We start from the raw sequence: 17,386 nt of genomic DNA, 5'->3' as shown, positions 1-17,386 counted from the left end.
CCGTGCTCCACAACTATTGGGCCTGCACTCTAGAGCCCACGAGCCACAACTACTGAGCCCGCGCACCTAGAGCTCGTGCTCATCAACAAGAGAAGCCACCACAATGAGAAGTCTGCGCATGGCAACGAAGAGTAGCCCCCACTCGCCCCAACAAGAGAAAGCCTGCATGCAGCAACAAAGACCCAACACAGCCAAAAAATAAAATTAATTAATTTTTTAAAAAGATAGTCATAGATCATGATAAGTGCTATGATGTGCTGCGGGGAAGTGACATTAAGATGGAATGTTCAAGGAAAGCCACTTGGAGGAGGTGACCGTTATTCTGGATCTAAAGAGAGAGGAATCAACCATGTGAATATTTGAGGAGAAGGGCATTCCAGGCAGAGGAAACAGCCAGTGCAAAGACCCTGAGGTGGGAAAAAGTTTGGTGTGAGGCTGAGTGTGGTGAATGTGTGAGAGAGTTATTTGTTCAATCACTTACTTATTTTTTTTAAAAAAGTTCAATCAACATAATATTAGATCAAGAGAGTACTCGATGGTCAGACTTCCCCATTCTCCATGCACACAACTCACACACTACGATCCTGATGGGCAGGATCTCCCTCTCAATTTTAAAATTTGGTTCTGCCCAGTTCCCAGTGCAAACCAAGTCCTGGCCAATGGCAATGGAAGAAGCAAAAACTTAATAATCAGATAGATCTGCTCTAGAACCCGGGCAAGATGCCTCACCTCTGAGCCTCAGTTTCCTCATCTATACAATGGAGGCAACAATATGTAACCTTTTCCAACTGGGATCCCACTGGGTCACCCTCGTCCTCTAGAACTTTCTCTCCAGGAAAAAAAAAGCACAACTCAAAACTGTCCGTGGTGTTTAAAGCTGTTTCCAAAGGAGTAATTAGAAACTCTTGTACATCAAAGCCTAGAATAGAGGTGGCTACTCCTTCCCATTTCTGAAACCTGGTGGATTCAAGATCTCAGATTTCCTACCTTTAGAGGAAGAAGAAAGCGGGGAGGAAGATAAAGGTGAGGAGGAATTCAAAGAGGGCAGACTTCTTCCATCTGCAAGACTAGTGGAAGAATTTCTGAACCATCCAAGGGCAGCTTGAGGGTTTAGGGGAGGGCAGAGGTGTGGGGAGTGGAGCTGGCTTTGCCCCTTAAGAATTCTCCCACAGCCGTGGAAGCTGGAGAAGGGGGGAGCCTCAGGTTCCCTTTAATTCTTTCATTACTCTTCATCCCCTACTCCACTACCCACCCAACCCTGGTCGGTTCCCGTGGCGAGCACTGAATCTAGGAAGGGCCTATCATATCACTTCTCCCCCACCTCCCCTCGCCAAACCCAGAGTTCTGTAACCCCTTGGGCAGGCTTTGTCCTGGAAAAGACCTTACATCACACAACCTCTGAAGCCCCAGGAGCACAGGCTAGAGCAAGCACAGACCTGTGGTAAAAGAGTTGACTGTGGGTGAGTTGCTTGACCTCCCTGGGACTCAGTTTCCTCAGTCTTTAAAATGAAGATAAAAATTAAAGTAGATGGTGTCTGCAAAGTTCCTGCCTCCTTGTAGGCATCTATAAGCATCAGATGCTGCTACTGCTGTTGTTACTATTGTTATTACTGGGTGTCCCTGATCTTGAGTCACCATTGATTACAAAATGCATCGTTATTCTATGTATCGCTAAGAAAGACAAAAAAGTACTGCCAATTAAATTATGACCCATCAGCGCTTGTAAGACACAGCCTGATTCCAGAGATGTTAAAAAATTAAATGCTTCTGGAGCCCTGGCTGGTGATGTTGTTCCTTAACCTGCATTCTGGCTCCACATGTATGTTCACTTGTGAAACTCATGACATGGGTCACCCATGGTCTATGAGCTTTCTGTATGTGTGGTACAGTCCATGTGAGGTTTACATTAAAAGCAGGTCAAACTTGTGCAGCTTGGAATGGATAAAACCTTGTATTGGCCTCACACTGGGAGATGCAGTATACACAGCTAGGCACTAAATTAATTCTGAATGAACAGACGAGTGGCTGGGAGTAGGACACAGTAATAACAGGGTAGCCTCTTACTTTGAGGTCTCTTGAAAAGGTGCTAGTCCAGAAAGATTCATTTTCTTTTGTTTTATAAATTTGTTTATTGTATTTATTTTATTTTTGACTGGGTTGGGTCTTCGTTGCTGTGCGCGGGCTTTCTCTAGTTGCGGCGAGCAGGGGCTACTCTCTTCATTGCGGTGCACAGGCTTCTCATTGCAGTGGCTTCTCTTGTTGCGGAGCACAGGCTCTAGGCACGTGGGCTTCAGTAGTTGTGGCACGTGGGCTCAGTAGTTGTGGCTCGCGGGCTCCAGAGTGCAGGCTCAGTAGTTGTGGGGCACAGGTTTAGTTGCTCCACGGCATGTGGGATCTTCCCGGACCAGGGCTCGAACCTGTGTCCTCTGCACTGGCAGGCGGATTCTTAACCACTGCGCCACCAGGGAAGCCCCAGAAAGATTCATTTTCTAGATGAGTAGGAGATGCCCACCCAAGGTCATTCATCCGAGGTTTTACAGATGCAGAAACTGCCTAAGGTCACACACTTTAGTAAATGGTGGAGCTGGGATTGAACCCAGGTACTTGGGCTCTAGAATCCAAGCCTTTACCCACTACACTGTACTGTTTGGGGAAGACCAAGGGATGCTTCCCAATACCCATAAACCTCTACATTTTCCCCTAGATTCAGGCAGAAAGAGGTCATGCCTTAAACCACTTTCGTGGGTTGGACAAGCCTCCTGGACTCCTGGGATTGGGAGGGTCCTGCCTGCCGGGGGAGACTGGGGGCATGTGAGGACCAGCATCGGACTCTGTTCTAGAAGGAATAAGGGAGGGAAGGGGAATCTATGGTGGGACTTCACTGTTAACTGTTCCGCTCACGGCAAGCAGGGACTAATGGAACCTCAGCCTGACCAGCCATTTATCCAACCGGTGCACAGGTGGACTGGCAGGCACAGAATAACCGTTTGGTTAACTGTATAACCGTTTGGTTGACTACATAACTCATGGACTGACAGGGAGAGGGGCAATTTGAGGAAATGACAGTGCAGTTTCCTGACACTGTGAGCTACTGAAAATCGAACTGAATTACAGCCCGCCTGGGACAGGCTGGGGCTGGTGACCTGATGGTGCAAAAGATGGGCAGCCTCCGGAGGGACTTACAGGCTGGCTGACTGATGATCCACGCTGCTGCTGCCTGCCTCGGTGGCAGGATGTTGCAAATGGCTGACTTGTTAGGAATCACACCCAGCCCGAGGGGCTGTCTGGATGTTACACTGTCTGGCGATGTGTAAAGGAGATCTACCCTGAGGGAATTTCAGGCTGACTGATGGACAGATCTGTGGCCGCCTGATAGGCAACTGTATCTGGTGACTGACTGTCTATCCTGACCAAATCACAGCATGCTTGACAGACTGTGTGGCCAGTCGGATGCTGAGAATGGCTACCTGGCTGACTGATATGAGGGGCAGACTGAACGAGTCACAGACCAGCTGACCCACTGAAAGATGAGTATAGCTGCCTGACCCCATGGCTGTCCATGGATAGAATCACAGCCGCCCCAAGAGGGCCCCGGGGTCAGAGGCTGCTGACTGACCGACCAATGGGGGGCATGCCTTGCCTGAGAAATGACAGATTGTTGACGACTGACAGGTTGCCTGGAGGCTTTAGCTGCTGTGACTACGTGCTCTGAGGGAATAAAGTGCCCGATCATGGTGTGAATGAGGAGGAACCTGAGGGAATTACAGAGTGACCAACTGACGGTGGAGAGCGTGACTGCCAGGGCTACATTAGATGCTGACAATGACAGCCTGTCCTGACATAATCACAGCCAGCCCGAGGACCCGGCTGTGGCTTCCTGGGCAGTGGTGAGATGATTCTCCCCAGAGGATTCGGAGCTACTCCCAGAGCCAGGGTAGATAGAGAGCCCGGCTGCTGGACCGACTGTCGGTGCTATGAAGGGACAGTCTAAGGGAATGACAGGCTGGCTGACGAGCAGCGAGTAGCGTAGCTGTTGTCAGAGCCGTGTGTCTGCCTTGAGGGCCTCGCAGCTGGCCCGAGGGCACGAATGGATGCTGCTATTGACTGACTGACAGCGTGAATGGGGGGCGGAGGTCTGATGAGACAGTGGTCGTGGTGATTGTCTGATTTGAGTCGGGTGACTGACTGAGCAAGCTGTATGTGGAGGTAATCCACCTGGGGAGTCACGGCCTGCTTGGGGTTAAAATGTGGTGACGGACTGACGGCGGTAATTGGGGGTCTGACAGGACGGAGAATCCCCCAGTGCAGCTGGCTGACAACGTGATTGGCTGACAGCGTGACAGACAGACCGGCTTACGGGCAGGGCCTCCGGCAACCTCAGCTGCCGCCGCCGCCGCCTCCGCCTCCCAGACGCACTCTGGGAAAGCGCCGGCGAGCACCCGCCTTCTGGACCGAGCCGGGAGGCGGGGAGGGATCCGGTCACGGCTCGCCGGTTGGTCCGCGCGGGCGCTGCTCGCGGCGCGGCGCGGCCAATAGGCTGCGCGTTCTCGGCCACGCCCGCGCGAGCTCTCCTCTCGCGAGGCCGGTTAGGCCCGAATGTAGTTAGCCGTGGGGAAAGATGGCGGAAAATTTAAAAGGTGAAGCAGTGGCGGCAGCGACGCGGGCCCGCTGGCCGGGCCGGGTGGGCTGGAGGGGTGGCGTCGCTGGCTCGGGGCCCCGGCGTCCGAGGCCACGGGGTCGGGAGCCGGAAGCTCGGCGCCGAAAGGCTGGAGCTCGGGGCGCGCGGGCCTGGCGCGCGGGGCTGGGCGGGGCTGAGGGGAGGGGGCGCGTGCCTCGGAACGCGGCGGGCAAGGGGCTAAGTGGGGACACGGGAGGGGCGCGCGCGCCGCAGGTCGCGACCGGACGGCGCGCGCACGCACGGGGGTTTGTCTGGGAGGCCGCGCCCGCGCGCGGGAAAATTGGTCGCCGGTGACCGTTACCCTCTTGGTGTCCACGCGAGACGCCGGAAGGGGAGGGGAGGGAAGGGGACGGACCTCCTTTTCAGAGTTAGGGGACGGGGGACTCTTCTGGGTGAGGGTATCTCCTCGCAGCGTGGTGGGGGAGGGGTTTGCGGCAGAGAGGGCTCGCCCAGGAAGAGGGGAAGGGGGCTTCCCTAATGGGAGAGCTGGACTCCCCCATGCGCGGGGAAGGAGGGGTGACTCAGTGTGTTGGGGAAGGTGGGCCCCTCTGGGTGAGGGAAGCTGCGGGGAGGATGGGTTCCACAGGTGTGAGGGGGAGCTCTGAGGGTAGGAGAGTCCATCTGTGGTCAGTGCGGAGACAGCAGCTGATGTGAGTTGGGACCACGTTAGCGGGGCTTCAAAAGCAAGTTAAGGATTTGAAAGGGAGAGGCATCACAGGGAAAGGAAGGCGTGGGTACAGGCCGAGTCTCCACTAGGCCTGCCTAAGTGGAGGGGGGGAAATGCACACGTAATAATTTTGCAAAGCTCTTGTACATTTGTAGGTTGACATCTAGAGTATTTCATCATGAGTTTAAATGTTTGGTTTTTGTAATGGAAGGTAGAAAATATTAAACATTTTTAAAAGATGAAATAGGATAAGGACTGACTGACTATATTTGGAATAAGGGTTTTGTGAAATGATTTGATAAAATGGCTTCTAAAGCACAGTAATCAAGAATATGCCTTGAACCGAAAGAAGCCTTTTTAAGTAAAAAAAATCTGTGTGTCCTGAAAACTTTTGGTAGCCCCCCAAAACATTCCAGGTATATTTAAAGTAATTACTGTCACTAACCTATATTGTTCTGTCTGTTCTTGAATTCAGAGCACACCCCTTTGGGCCAGCTTTACCCTTCACAGAAATGTGGATGAGACAGAGAAAATCAAAATGCAGTGTGAAAAAATATACCTTGTGGGTTTAAGGCACCTGCACTAACCATTTGGGGAAGCTTCCTGTAATCTAATACCACTCCACAATCTCTTATTCATAATTCTGAAATCCAAAAAGCCCTGAAAACTTAAATTTGGTATCATTCAGTGGTAAAACTAGGCTAGATGGAGGGACTGTTCAGTGCCACTATCTTGCAGCTTTATTTCTTCTATGTTTGTGAAAATTCAGACTTTTGCTGCAGAACTATTAATGTATTTGATTATGTCTTGATGCCCTGACCACACTAGGGGTGTGTTAGGGAATGTATGGGATATACCTAGAACTGCACTTGTAAAATCTAAAAAAGAAATTTGGATTCCAAAACATCTGGCCCCGGGAGCTTCAGATAAAGGATTATGGACCAGTCTTTCTAGTTACGCCTTTGTTTGGTGCCCTGGAGGTTTTAATCCCATCCCTACCCACACACCTTGGAGAAATGCACCCTACTGAGATGGAGGGGGTTGTTCTCTTTCTTTTGCAAAGTGGGGAGAAGGATGATTAGGTCTTGAACTCCAGGCAGGTTTGCAGGCAGTTTAAGGAATGGTATAGAGGGAGCTGGAAGCTCTGGGAATAGATTCCTTTAGGACAATCCATGCAGCAGATCCCACTTGGAAGTCTGCTGCTCCAGGGAAAGCCTTGGACAGTGAGCATTGAGATGGGAGTGGCACATTTTTGTTGTAGAAGGGTCTTAGCATTGGGAAGGCCTGTGGGAAGGCCTGTGGATTAAATTTCACTGACTCTGAGGTAGTCCTTTGGAAGTCCCAGGGAAGATTTGGGGTCCTCTTTGACCCCTGGCCTTGCCAGGATGCCCAGCAATAGTTCCTTCATGGCCCCCTTTGTTCTAGGCTGCAGTGTGTGTTGCAAGTCTTCTTGGAATCAGCTACAGGACCTGTGCCGCCTGGCCAAACTCTCCTGCCCTGCCCTTGGCATCTCCAAGAGGAATCTCTATGACTTTGAAGTCGAGTACCTGTGCGATTACAAAAAGATCCGCGTGAGTCTGGGGTGACCATGGCCGGGGCAGGGGTGACTCAAGGAAGCTGGCTTCCTGCCCCCTTACCCCCAATTACCCACATCTTATTACCCACATCTTATTATTAATACCCACATCTTATTACGTATTACTTTGTTTCCAAAAGTAATTTTCTCCTCTGATCTTAAAAAAATAGGATTAGTAGGCCCTCTTATCATCTCCATTTTACAGGTGGGAAAACTAAGTGGCTTTCCGAGAGGGGCAGGAGCCAGAATGAATCCCCAGATAAATCTCTCCTCCCACCTCCCTAGGAATACAAACCAATTGCAAAGATTGAGATGTTGACCCCAGTAGTGGAGATAATGACAGCTAATGGTTATGAGCACTTTGCCTGCCAGGCACTTCCTTTCAGAAACTCATTTAATCCTGCCAGCAACATTGTAAAATGGGAACTGTTATTGTTGCCAGAGGAGGTAATGGCAGGATGGTTAAGAGAGCAGCCTGGAGCCAGCATGCTTGGGTTCAGATCCTGGCTCTGTAACCCCGGGATACTTACCCAAATTCTCTGTACTTAATTTTCCTCATCTATAAAATGGGTATAATTAGTAGTATCTACCTCATATAGAGTTGTGAGGGTTAGATTAGTTAATACATGTAAGTTGCTTAGAACAGTACCTGCTACATAACAAATGCTAGAAAAATGTCAGCTTTTTTTTTCTTATTTACAGATGAAGAAACAGGCCCAGCAAGGTTAAATAACTGCCTAAGTTTACACTGCTAGGGAGCGGCAGTTTCAGGATTTGTCTAGTTGTAGAATCTGTGTAGTTAAACTCTATCCTATAGCTGCCGCTCAGCAAGAAAAGATCCCTCTGGCTGCTGTGTGGAGAACAGACTGTAGGGGCAAGGGTGGAAGCAGGGGGACAGGTGAGGAGGCTGCTGCACTCCAGGCGAGCAATGACGGTGGTGACGGTGACAGAGGTGTGAAGTGTAGGATTCTGGATGTAGCTTGAAGGCAGGGCTGACAGGATCTCCTGAGAGTGGATGTGGGGAGTGTGAGAAAAAGGAGTCAAGGATGACTTGGAGAGCTGGACTGAACAGCTAGCAGGAGGGAATATGTTTGGGAGATTAAATTAAAAGTTGGGATTTAGGCAGATAGTAAGCGGGAGTGAGGGATTTGAACCCAGTGAGCCTCACTCTAGAGCCCATGCTTTTTAACCACTGCACAGAGTCATTCCAGGAAACGGGAAGAACAGTTTGGGTGTTGTCCACAGGCGTTGGGATGGAAGTTCCATGAGGGCTGGCCCAAGGGTCTCGTCTATCACAGTGACCTCATCCCTCCCCACCCCCCCCCCAGGAACAGGAGTATTACCTGGTAAAATGGCGTGGGTACCCAGACTCAGAGAGCACCTGGGAGCCACGGCAGAATCTCAAGTGTGTGCGCATTCTCAAGCAGTTTCACAAGGACTTGGAAAGGGAGCTGCTCCGGCGGCACCACCGGTCAAAGCCACCCCGGCACCTGGACCCAAGCCTGGCCAACTACCTGGTGCAGAAGGCCAAGCAGAGGCGGGCGCTCCGGCGCTGGGAGCAGGAGCTCAACGCCAAGCGCAGCCACCTGGGACGCATCACCGTGGAGAACGAGGTGGACCTGGATGGCCCCCCACGGGCCTTCGTGTACATCAACGAGTACCGTGTCGGTGAGGGCATCACCCTCAACCAGGTGGCTGTGGGCTGCGAGTGCCAAGACTGTTTGTGGGCACCTGCTGGAGGCTGTTGCCCTGGGGCGTCGCTGCACAAGTTTGCCTACAATGACCAGGGCCAGGTGCGCCTGCGAGCCGGGCTGCCCATCTACGAGTGCAACTCCCGCTGCCGCTGTGGCTATGACTGCCCCAACCGCGTGGTACAGAAGGGCATCCGCTATGACCTTTGCATCTTCCGCACGGATGATGGACGTGGCTGGGGTGTCCGCACGCTGGAGAAGATCCGCAAGAACAGCTTCGTCATGGAGTACGTGGGAGAGGTAGGGAGACGGGGCTGTGCGCAGCTCTCCCCACGTGTGTTCCCACCGTGCGCGCCCAGCTCTCCCCACTGTGTGCCTGCAGCTTCCCTGCTTTCCCTGTGGGAAAGGTGTTGAGGGGGTTAACCTGAGTGTGAGAGGGACATCCTGGCAGGGGCGAGTATTCCAAGCTGGTAAAGGCACGTTAAAATACCTCCAGACTGGGTTGACTTCATAAGGGTACCTAGCAAAGAGGAAAGCGGGAACTGAAATCCAGGCAGCGTTCCTTTTAACAGGCCGTGTGGTCTGCACAGGATTGCGTCACCTGAAAAGGCACTTCCTCTTCTCATTTCACGAGGGTCCAGCTTATCACCAAGCTGTGTCTACCCAGAAGGAGCACCTTTTACTTATCTGCACAAAAGGAACACAGTCTGGAGTAGGACATAGACATGCCTTGGGGAGGTTGGCTACCTCCTCTTTTAGCCGCGCAGGACACTGGGGAAAGGCGGGCTGTGTCCAGCAGGCTAGCCGCTGGACCAGACGAGCCCCACATCTTAATGGCTTTGCATGCTATAAGTCCGTTTGCTCTACCAGTGTGGGCATTTGGGTCGTATCCTTCCACACGACGGCGTGGCCACCTAGGTTCTTTCCCTCTTGTGCCTGTGCCATGCCTTAGAGTCGCCTCTGATCCTCAGCATTGCCTGGCAAGTAGGCTGGGGGTTGCAGAAGGGGAGATTTCTGAGAGGCCAGGCCTGGACGCGGTGCATATCATGTCTGCCCGCACCTACTGGCTGGAACCGAGTCACTGGCCTTACCTCAGTGCAAAGCAGCTGTGAAGTGTGATTCAGCCATATGCCCAAGTGGAAAACAAAAAGGGATTTGGGTGAATAACTAGCAAGTATCTGCAACAGCAAGTGTCATCTTCTAAGATGGGACGTGGTGGGCATTTGGAGTGGGGCAGTTCTTTGTTACGTAGGACCGTCTCATGCATTGGGGAACATTTAACATCCCTGGACCTTGACCATTTAAATCCATGAGTGTGCCTTGTCACGATGACAACCCCAAACACCTCCGTATTTCTGTGGGTCTCTTAGGGGTATGACATGGCTGGGAAGTGACAGAATTGGCCTAAGGGACGCACACCTGAGGATGTCTACACTGTAGTGATAACACTGATGAAGAGGAGAGGCTCCTGCTCTGAGGAACTGTAAAGTAGAGAGGGTCATAGCCCCCGGGGCTGGGAGCGGGGCAGAGACCGTCTAGAAGCAGAGCAGTCCACACTGCAGAGGACCCTGACAGTCTGGACAAGGAGATGTCCACACCCCAGATAATCCCAGTGGTTGGGTGGAGGAAATGTCCACATGTTGAAGGACCTGACAGTCTAGAGGAAGAAGGAGGTGACCACAGCCCAGAGGGTTCCTGACAGTCTAGAGAAGGGGGGGTCCTGACAATCTGTAGGAAGAGGTGTCCATGTCCCAGAACGACCTGAGGAAGAGAGCAGGCTCTCCAGAGGACCCTGGCGGTCTGACTTAGGAAGTGTCCACACCCACACTGCCCTGACACTCAGGAAAGTGAAGTGTCCTCACTCCAGAGGGATAATGACAGTCTGAAGGAGCTCAGGTCTACACCTAAGAGACTCTGACAGCCTGGAGGAAGTGTCCACACCCTCAGCGCCCTGACACTCTGGTGGAGATGTCCAGACCTTAGAGGGACAGTGACAGTGTGGAAGAGATGTCACACCCCAGAGCTATGTTAGCAGTGCAGGGGATGAGGTGTCCACACCCACAGGAGTCAACAGTCCTAGAGGAAGTCCAGAGCAGTGGGTATCCCTAGCTTCACTGCACTGACAGTCTTTGGAGGAGCTGTCAACAGCACAGGAGAATCCTGACAGGCAAGGAGGAGGAAGAGTCTTCATCTCACTGGCACCCCAAGGTCCCCTGGGCCCAATACTTTTCCCACCATTCTTCCTTAGTGTCCTTACTCCTCCACGCTGTAAACATGGCGGTTTCTGGGGACCCTGCGGTGCTGTCCTACCGGGTGTTATCAAGGGCATATCCCCGACCCGTTCACCACACTGTCCTCCTCCAATCTGGACCTCCGTTCACTCTCCACCTCTGCACTGACAGTCCTTCCACGTGAGCTGCCCTTCCACGTTCTGTCAGAACATCTCCACCCTCACCCAGCAGAGAACATAGCCTGTTTTATCAATTCTGAAACATGCACTTTCTTCATATTTTAACAACTCTGAAATGAAAGTGAGTCTCGCTTTAGTTTAATTAAATGATGGCATATCATCATTTAATTAGCAGCAGTTTTTCCTTTCTCGGGAAAGGGCGCACAAAATCAGGGAGCCTGTTAGATTTTGACAAGCTACGGTACTCATAACCACTCCTAACACAAAAACAAACAGAAATCCCTCTCACATCTCTGATCTTGTTGGATTTTGACAACAGCCCCTATCAGGTTGGGATGATTGTCACTGTCATCTCCATTCGACAGATGAGAAAACTGAGGCCCAGAGAGGTATAGTAAAGTGCTCAGTCACCAAGCTAGTAAAGTGGGTAAAAAAGGCCCAAATGTCTAAAACTGGTGTGCTGCCAAACCTGGTGGAGTGTTGTTTTTTGGATTTGGGGGGGCGGGGTTGGCTGAGGAAACAGGGGCAGGGAGAGAACATTCAGGATCCCATATCTGGGACGGGGCAGAGCAGCAACTGGACTCTGAGTCTTCTGGTTCCCATTCCCATCAAAACCCTTTCCCGGCTGCCAGCTTCTAGCCCATCTGTCTTCCCCAGTCACTCCAGAGAATTGCTGGGGAGCAGGGAAATGGACTGATTTGTTCTCAGGTTTTCAGGGTGGACCACCCCTTACAGAGTGGGAATGAAAAGAAGACAGAGAGAAGGAACCGTTTGTGCCCTGCAGGGTTTGCAGTGTGACTCACTCCTGGGGAGACTGGGGGAGCAGGTAGGGGCAGAACAGGCAGGAAGATGGAGACTGAGGAGGAGGTGGGCATTCCCTCTGGTTGGGGAGGGGCCCAAAGGGAAAAGCTGGCCCAGACACCACCCAGTATGCTCATGAGCCCAGGAGAGGCTGTCCTTTGATCCCAGGCTTCTGAAGGCAGCGGTGGGTGGGGATTGGGAGCTTCAGGAAGGCTGCACAGAGAAGTGACATCTTTGGGAGCTGATGTCACAAGGAAGAGTATGTGGGAGGTGGAGGGAAACTGACCTTGATATACTCTTCCTCAAAATGCTTCTGTGGCTCCTGTTTTGTCCCTCAGGAGAGTCCCCACTTTTCAATCTGGTCAAAGCCCTTGTGTGATCTGCAGTTTGCTTTGATGGTGTATCTTTTTTCCACTGCCCCTTAAACTCTAAGCACTGTGGGTGTCTGAGTCCATCTATGTTACCAGATTGTGACCCACGAGGGCCAGACTGGACCTGGTCCCTGTGACTTCCCCACCAAATTGACCCCTGAGGGCCAGGACAAAGCCTGGTTCCTGTGTCTCCCCCACCCAACTGTAACCCCTGAGTACTGGGACCAGGCACAGGGTAGGCCTCATGAAAATCCACTGAATGAATGAGTGAACAAACAAAAATTGAGGGTATGGGGGAGCCAGGTTCCTCACGGAATGGAGCTGGAGTATGGGGCAGTGAGCAGTGCGGCCTGAGGGATAGGCCTTGGTCTTCTAAGGGGGTTGTTGATTGGCATTCAGCACGGAACAGAGGTGGAGGAGGCAGGGAGGAGGCTAGAGAAAACGGAGGCTGGTCAAGACCAGAAGTAGGAAGAGCAAGGTCACTGGCTGGCTTGAGGATGAGCAAGGAAGGAGGCCCGGGTGGGTCTTGGGCTTATGCCCAGTGTGGCAGGAGGGTGGTGGTGGGCAGTGGGTCTCTGATGAAGGGAGAAGGAAGGAATAAGGGGTGTGGCGAGAAGAGAGTGCCTGAGTTGCCTATAGAACCACTGCTGGACAGAGGTCAGTTCTCCGAGCTAGAAAGCAGGATACAAATAATGGGCATCTGCTGTGTGTCTGCTGTGTACTGTGCTGGCACTTGTGTCTGAGGGCCGGGCAGAAACCCGGGAGTGGAGAACGAGGCCGGCCCTGGTCTAGGGGCACCCAGGCTGAGGAGGGGGCAATCTTGGCTACCGCGGGACCTCACCCAGAGGCATGGGCCCAGAAGAGGGGACATGAGGGATGGAGAGGAGGGATGGAGTGTGGCAGGGGCTGGGGTGAGGAATCCGTCACCAGCATTTGGGAGGCAAGGACAGGCTGGGCTAGGATAATGGTCCAGTTACTAGGACAGATGGGGACCCATCTGGGGAGGAGGAAATGCCTACTGCTGTCTTAAATACCAGTTGTTGGCAGTGTGCGGTGTCAGGGCTGAGCGAGGTGCTCTACTCTGTGCTCTGGTCCCCTTTCTTTCCTCTTCCATCTCTGAGTTTTTGGCCTTGGTCTCTTTTTTGTGATCTCAGACTCCTTGGGGTCTTGGGCCTTTTTTCTGGACCTGGATCTTTTGCATTAAGATTCTGTCTGTTTCTAACTCTCTGCCTCTAGCTCTCTCTTCTGAGTCCCTTTCTCATTCACTCAGTCTCCCTTTTCCCAGGCCTCTCTCTTCAGCTTACTCTCCATGTTCCTTTTGCTGTCTGCACCGCCCTGCACTGGCTCGGTTCTCTAGTGCTGGATCCTGCAGCGCCTCAGGCTCTCTCGCCCTGGATCAGTCAGCCTCTCTCACCCCCACTCTCCCCACCCCTCTCTGTTGAGTACTGGGTCTTCTTCTTTCTCACCCTTGATCTGGGTCCCCTCACTATGTCCTACTATGGGCATCTCACTATGGGGACCTCTGTCTGTCACTCCTGGACCTTGTGGCCGCCCTCTGCCTACCGTTGAGACTCCCAGTGCCCTCCAGAGGGCTGAGAAGGGCTGACACACCCTGTGCGTCACTGCCTCGCATGTGTCCACACCGCCCAGCCCCGCTGAGCCAGCTGCAGGGTGCGGGTGCCTCCTTGCTCCCTTGTTCTCCTCCAGGGGGGCCATGCTAGGGGGTCGGGAGCTGTGCTGGCTTTCCTGAACCTTCTTGGCCAACCTCCCCTCCCCTGTGGCCTTCTCCTCAGATCATTACCTCAGAGGAGGCAGAGCGGCGGGGCCAGATCTACGACCGCCAGGGCGCCACCTACCTCTTCGACCTGGACTACGTGGAGGATGTGTACACTGTGGACGCCGCCTATTACGGCAACATCTCCCATTTTGTCAACCACAGTGTGGGTACCCCGAAGGCGGGCGGGGGGTCGGGAGGAGCAGGCTGGGCCCCTCCTCACCCTCCCACTGTTCTTTTTTGCCCAGTGTGACCCCAACCTCCAGGTGTACAACGTCTTCATAGACAACCTTGATGAGCGGCTGCCCCGCATTGCTTTCTTTGCCACAAGAACCATCCGGGCAGGCGAGGAGCTTACCTTCGATTACAACATGCAAGGTGGGGGTGGCAGGGGACCGCGGGCAGGGACACACGATGACGTGGGGCACAAGGACCCTTCCCCAAGGAACTTTAAGATGTTCTTACTCCCAGTCTCATATCTGGACTCCTGGACCCCTGCCTACCCTTTGGGGGTCCCTTAATTCCCAGCCACTGGACCCCAATTCTGATACACTCATGCCACCTTCTCCCAGGGCTCCCGGGGGAGGATGTTTGGCTCAACAGTTATGACACTCCTCCTGACTCCAATCTTGTCTGAATTTCCCCAGTCCCCCAACCCTCCCCACTCCTAACCCCCTTTGGCCTTCCTCATTCTAAGCCTCTGGACACCCTTGTGGCCTCCAACCAGTCCCCTTCTTGACCAACTAGCCACCTCTGAGACACTCGAGGGGGGATCTTTGGCAGGAGAGTTCAGATGCCCCTCTGGATGCCCAGGTGACCCTCCATTCCTGACCCCTGCCTGACACAACCCTCTTGGTTGCCCCTGACAGCTCCCTGACACCCCTCCTCCAAGAACCCCCAATCCCTGGCCATCTTCCTAATACCTGAACACCCATCTAGTGCTAAGCCCTGGCCCTTGCCTGAAACCACCAACCCCATGACCCCTTCCTGACCCAGACCTCAGACCTGCTCCCATCCCCTAAGATCCCTGGGTCCCGTGGTAAAAAGGGCAGTGGGACAACTTCATCTAGGCCTTCTATCTAACAAGTACTCCCCCACCCCCGGCTATGACTCCACAGTGGACCCCGTGGACATGGAGAGCACCCGCATGGACTCCAACTTTGGCCTGGCCGGGCTCCCCGGCTCCCCCAAGAAGCGGGTCCGTATTGAATGCAAGTGTGGGACTGAATCCTGCCGCAAATACCTCTTCTAGCCCTTTGAAGTCTGAGGCCAGACTGACCATGGGGGCCTAAATATGCGTACCCCACCCACCCACTGCTGCCCTCCTGTTGAGGAACGACTGCCAGGGCCTCCTGCCTGCCTCTGCCTGCCCCCACCTGCCCCATGCTCGGCGCTGCGGGGCCATGGGGAGGACAGACTACAGGAGTTCCCTCTCCCTGTCCCAGCCCCATCCGTGGGTTGCACTTACCCCTGCCCACCTTCGGAAGTGATTTTTCAGCACCAGGACTTTCTGCAGTTGGGATTTCATCGCCTAGCAAGGAGGTCCAAGGGCTGAGCCCCAGCCCAGACCCAGAATAGAAAGACGTTTGTTTTTGCACCTGCTTCTGCCTGGAGCTTGAGGGGTCTGTTGCAGGCCCTCTCCCCACTACCCCAAGGGTGTGGGGAAGCGGCCCCAGGACAGGCTGATACCAGAGCCCAGGGTTCCCAGCCCACTGTCTCCCCTACCACAGAAATGTTGTGCTAGTGAAAGAAAGGGGGTCTCCAAGGCTGGGGTCTGAGGCTGGTTCCTGCTTATGCTTGCATGCTCCTAGTGTTGGCCTAAGAGCCGTAGGGTCTCTTTTTCAGGGCTGTGCGTCTGAGAAGTGGACACCCACATGCCACTGGAAGGACAGTGGATGCCCATGGCCTGTTGGCCAGTGAAAGGCAGTCCAGACTTTCCCAGCCCTTAAGGTGGGCTGGGACTGAGCTTTGCCTTTGGGAGTACATAGAAGGTGCCCAGGGCTCTCAGGAGCTCAAAGGGTGCTGGGAGCTCTAAACCTGGGGTGCGACGACTGCTGGGAGTACCCAGAGCTGGAACTGAGACCTGGCTAGGCTGTAGATAGCACTTAGGACAAAATGTGCATTGATGGGGCGTTGATGAGGTGCCAGGCACTGGGCAGAGCACCTGGTCCATGTGGATTGTCTCAGGGAAGCCTTGGAAACAATGGAGGTGGATCCCAGGAACGGGCCCATGTGGCAGAAGGCAAAGCGCAGGCCAAGAATGGGGGTGGGGCTGGCTTACCCACGAGGGTGTGGTGAGGCGAGGGGAGCCTCTGCTGCCTCCCAGCCCTGGCCCTTTGTGCTCACCTTGGGTCCACTGGTCTCAAAAGTTACCTGCCCACAAATGTACAAAAGGTGAAGGCTCTGATGGCTGCCTCGCCCCTTGCTTCCCCTGTGAGGTCTTCTCTAGGAAGCCTTCCCTGACTACCTGTGCGTAGTGTCCCTACGTGACATTGTGTGCCCTGCCACCAGATCTGTGTGTCCGTTTATATGTCCGTCTGTGTGTCCGTGCTCCCACCCCAGACTGACCTTCAGGCATGGACTGAATCTGATTCTTCTCTTGTATATCCCTCAGCCCTACCCAGCCTGGGATAGGCATCAATAAAACAAATTATTGACTGAACAAACCAAGGTGTGGGGATTGAAGACCTTGTGTAGGTGGGGGTTGGGGAGGTGAGAGGCTGGGAGCCGGGGGCGCCCAGGAACGCAGTCCTCCAACCTCAGCCATTTGACTAACACTCCCCACAGTGCACCACTTGCACCGTCGTCTACATAACATCCTGACCTAAAATAAGCTTGCTTTATACTTAAACTTTATAATGCACTGAAAAAGCAAACTAAATCCATTGCTGTTTAAATGGACAAACCATTATCACTGGCCATAAACAAAAACCAGAGAAATAAATACAGTGGAGATAGATACAGAAATAAGACACAATTCTAGCTGGATCCTCCCTGCTCTTCAAAGTTTTGAGCCCAAAGCCTGCCTCCTGCATTCAAAGAGAAAAGTTTGTGTGTGCTGGGGGAAGGTTTTTCTGCAAATATTTATTGAGCACCTATACGTGCCAGGGTATAGAGCAGATAACAATGAGATGGTGTTTCAAGTATATGTACTTGTTTTTATCACCCCTCAACCTGAACGTGAGCCAGTGCCCTTTGGTTTTGCTCAGAGACTGCACATGCTGTGGCACATACCCAAAGATTTCAAAGACCTCACACACAGGTGACAGAATCCTCAACAGCTCAGAGACCTCAGGGCACCTAGGGCATGAGCCTCCAAACAGCTCATAGACCTTATACATTGGATATTGACCCCAAACCTCAGGGACCTCATACCCTGGGACATACATCTCCCTACAGCTCAGCAATCTCATACCTA

At 53.1% G+C, this 17,386-nt stretch overlaps 1 protein-coding gene across 3 annotated transcripts; it reads left to right on the top strand.

The window, feature by feature from the left end:
- The first annotated feature begins 4,565 nt into the window (after positions 1-4,565).
- On the top strand, positions 4,566-16,634 carry SUV39H1 (SUV39H1 histone lysine methyltransferase). Of its 3 annotated transcripts, none has more exons than XR_009538529.1 (7): positions 4,566-4,637; positions 6,771-6,916; positions 8,250-8,912; positions 13,988-14,134; positions 14,217-14,346; positions 14,666-14,781; positions 15,087-15,218. XR_009538529.1 is itself a non-coding variant. In XM_060138317.1 (6 exons), the coding sequence occupies exons 1-6, from the start codon at positions 4,619-4,621 to the stop codon at positions 15,218-15,220; spliced, it is 1,239 nt and encodes a 412-aa protein (XP_059994300.1). In that variant the 5' UTR covers positions 4,566-4,618; the 3' UTR covers positions 15,221-16,634. The 3 variants fall into 3 exon arrangements, 1 of the variants encoding a protein (XP_059994300.1); XR_009538528.1 differs by having other exon boundaries at positions 14,616-14,781; XM_060138317.1 differs by lacking the exon at positions 14,666-14,781 and having other exon boundaries at positions 15,087-16,634.
- The last annotated feature ends 752 nt before the right edge of the window (positions 16,635-17,386 follow it).

This window comes from Lagenorhynchus albirostris, chromosome X (assembly GCF_949774975.1).
Source record: "Lagenorhynchus albirostris chromosome X, mLagAlb1.1, whole genome shotgun sequence".
Classification (NCBI taxonomy): Eukaryota; Metazoa; Chordata; class Mammalia; order Artiodactyla; family Delphinidae; genus Lagenorhynchus; species Lagenorhynchus albirostris.
Note: the sequence above shows the minus strand (reverse complement) of the source record. Positions and strands in the feature narration are given on the sequence as shown.

What these genes read in the sequence shown, in the direction of transcription:
- SUV39H1 (XM_060138317.1), top strand. An exon ending in TCATGGAGTACGTGGGAGAG is followed by an intron (nt 8,913 to 13,987) that starts GTAGGGAGACGG and finishes CCTTCTCCTCAG; the next exon opens with ATCATTACCTCAGAGGAGGC. An exon ending in CTTCGATTACAACATGCAAG is followed by an intron (nt 14,347 to 15,086) that starts GTGGGGGTGGCA and finishes ATGACTCCACAG; the next exon opens with TGGACCCCGTGGACATGGAG.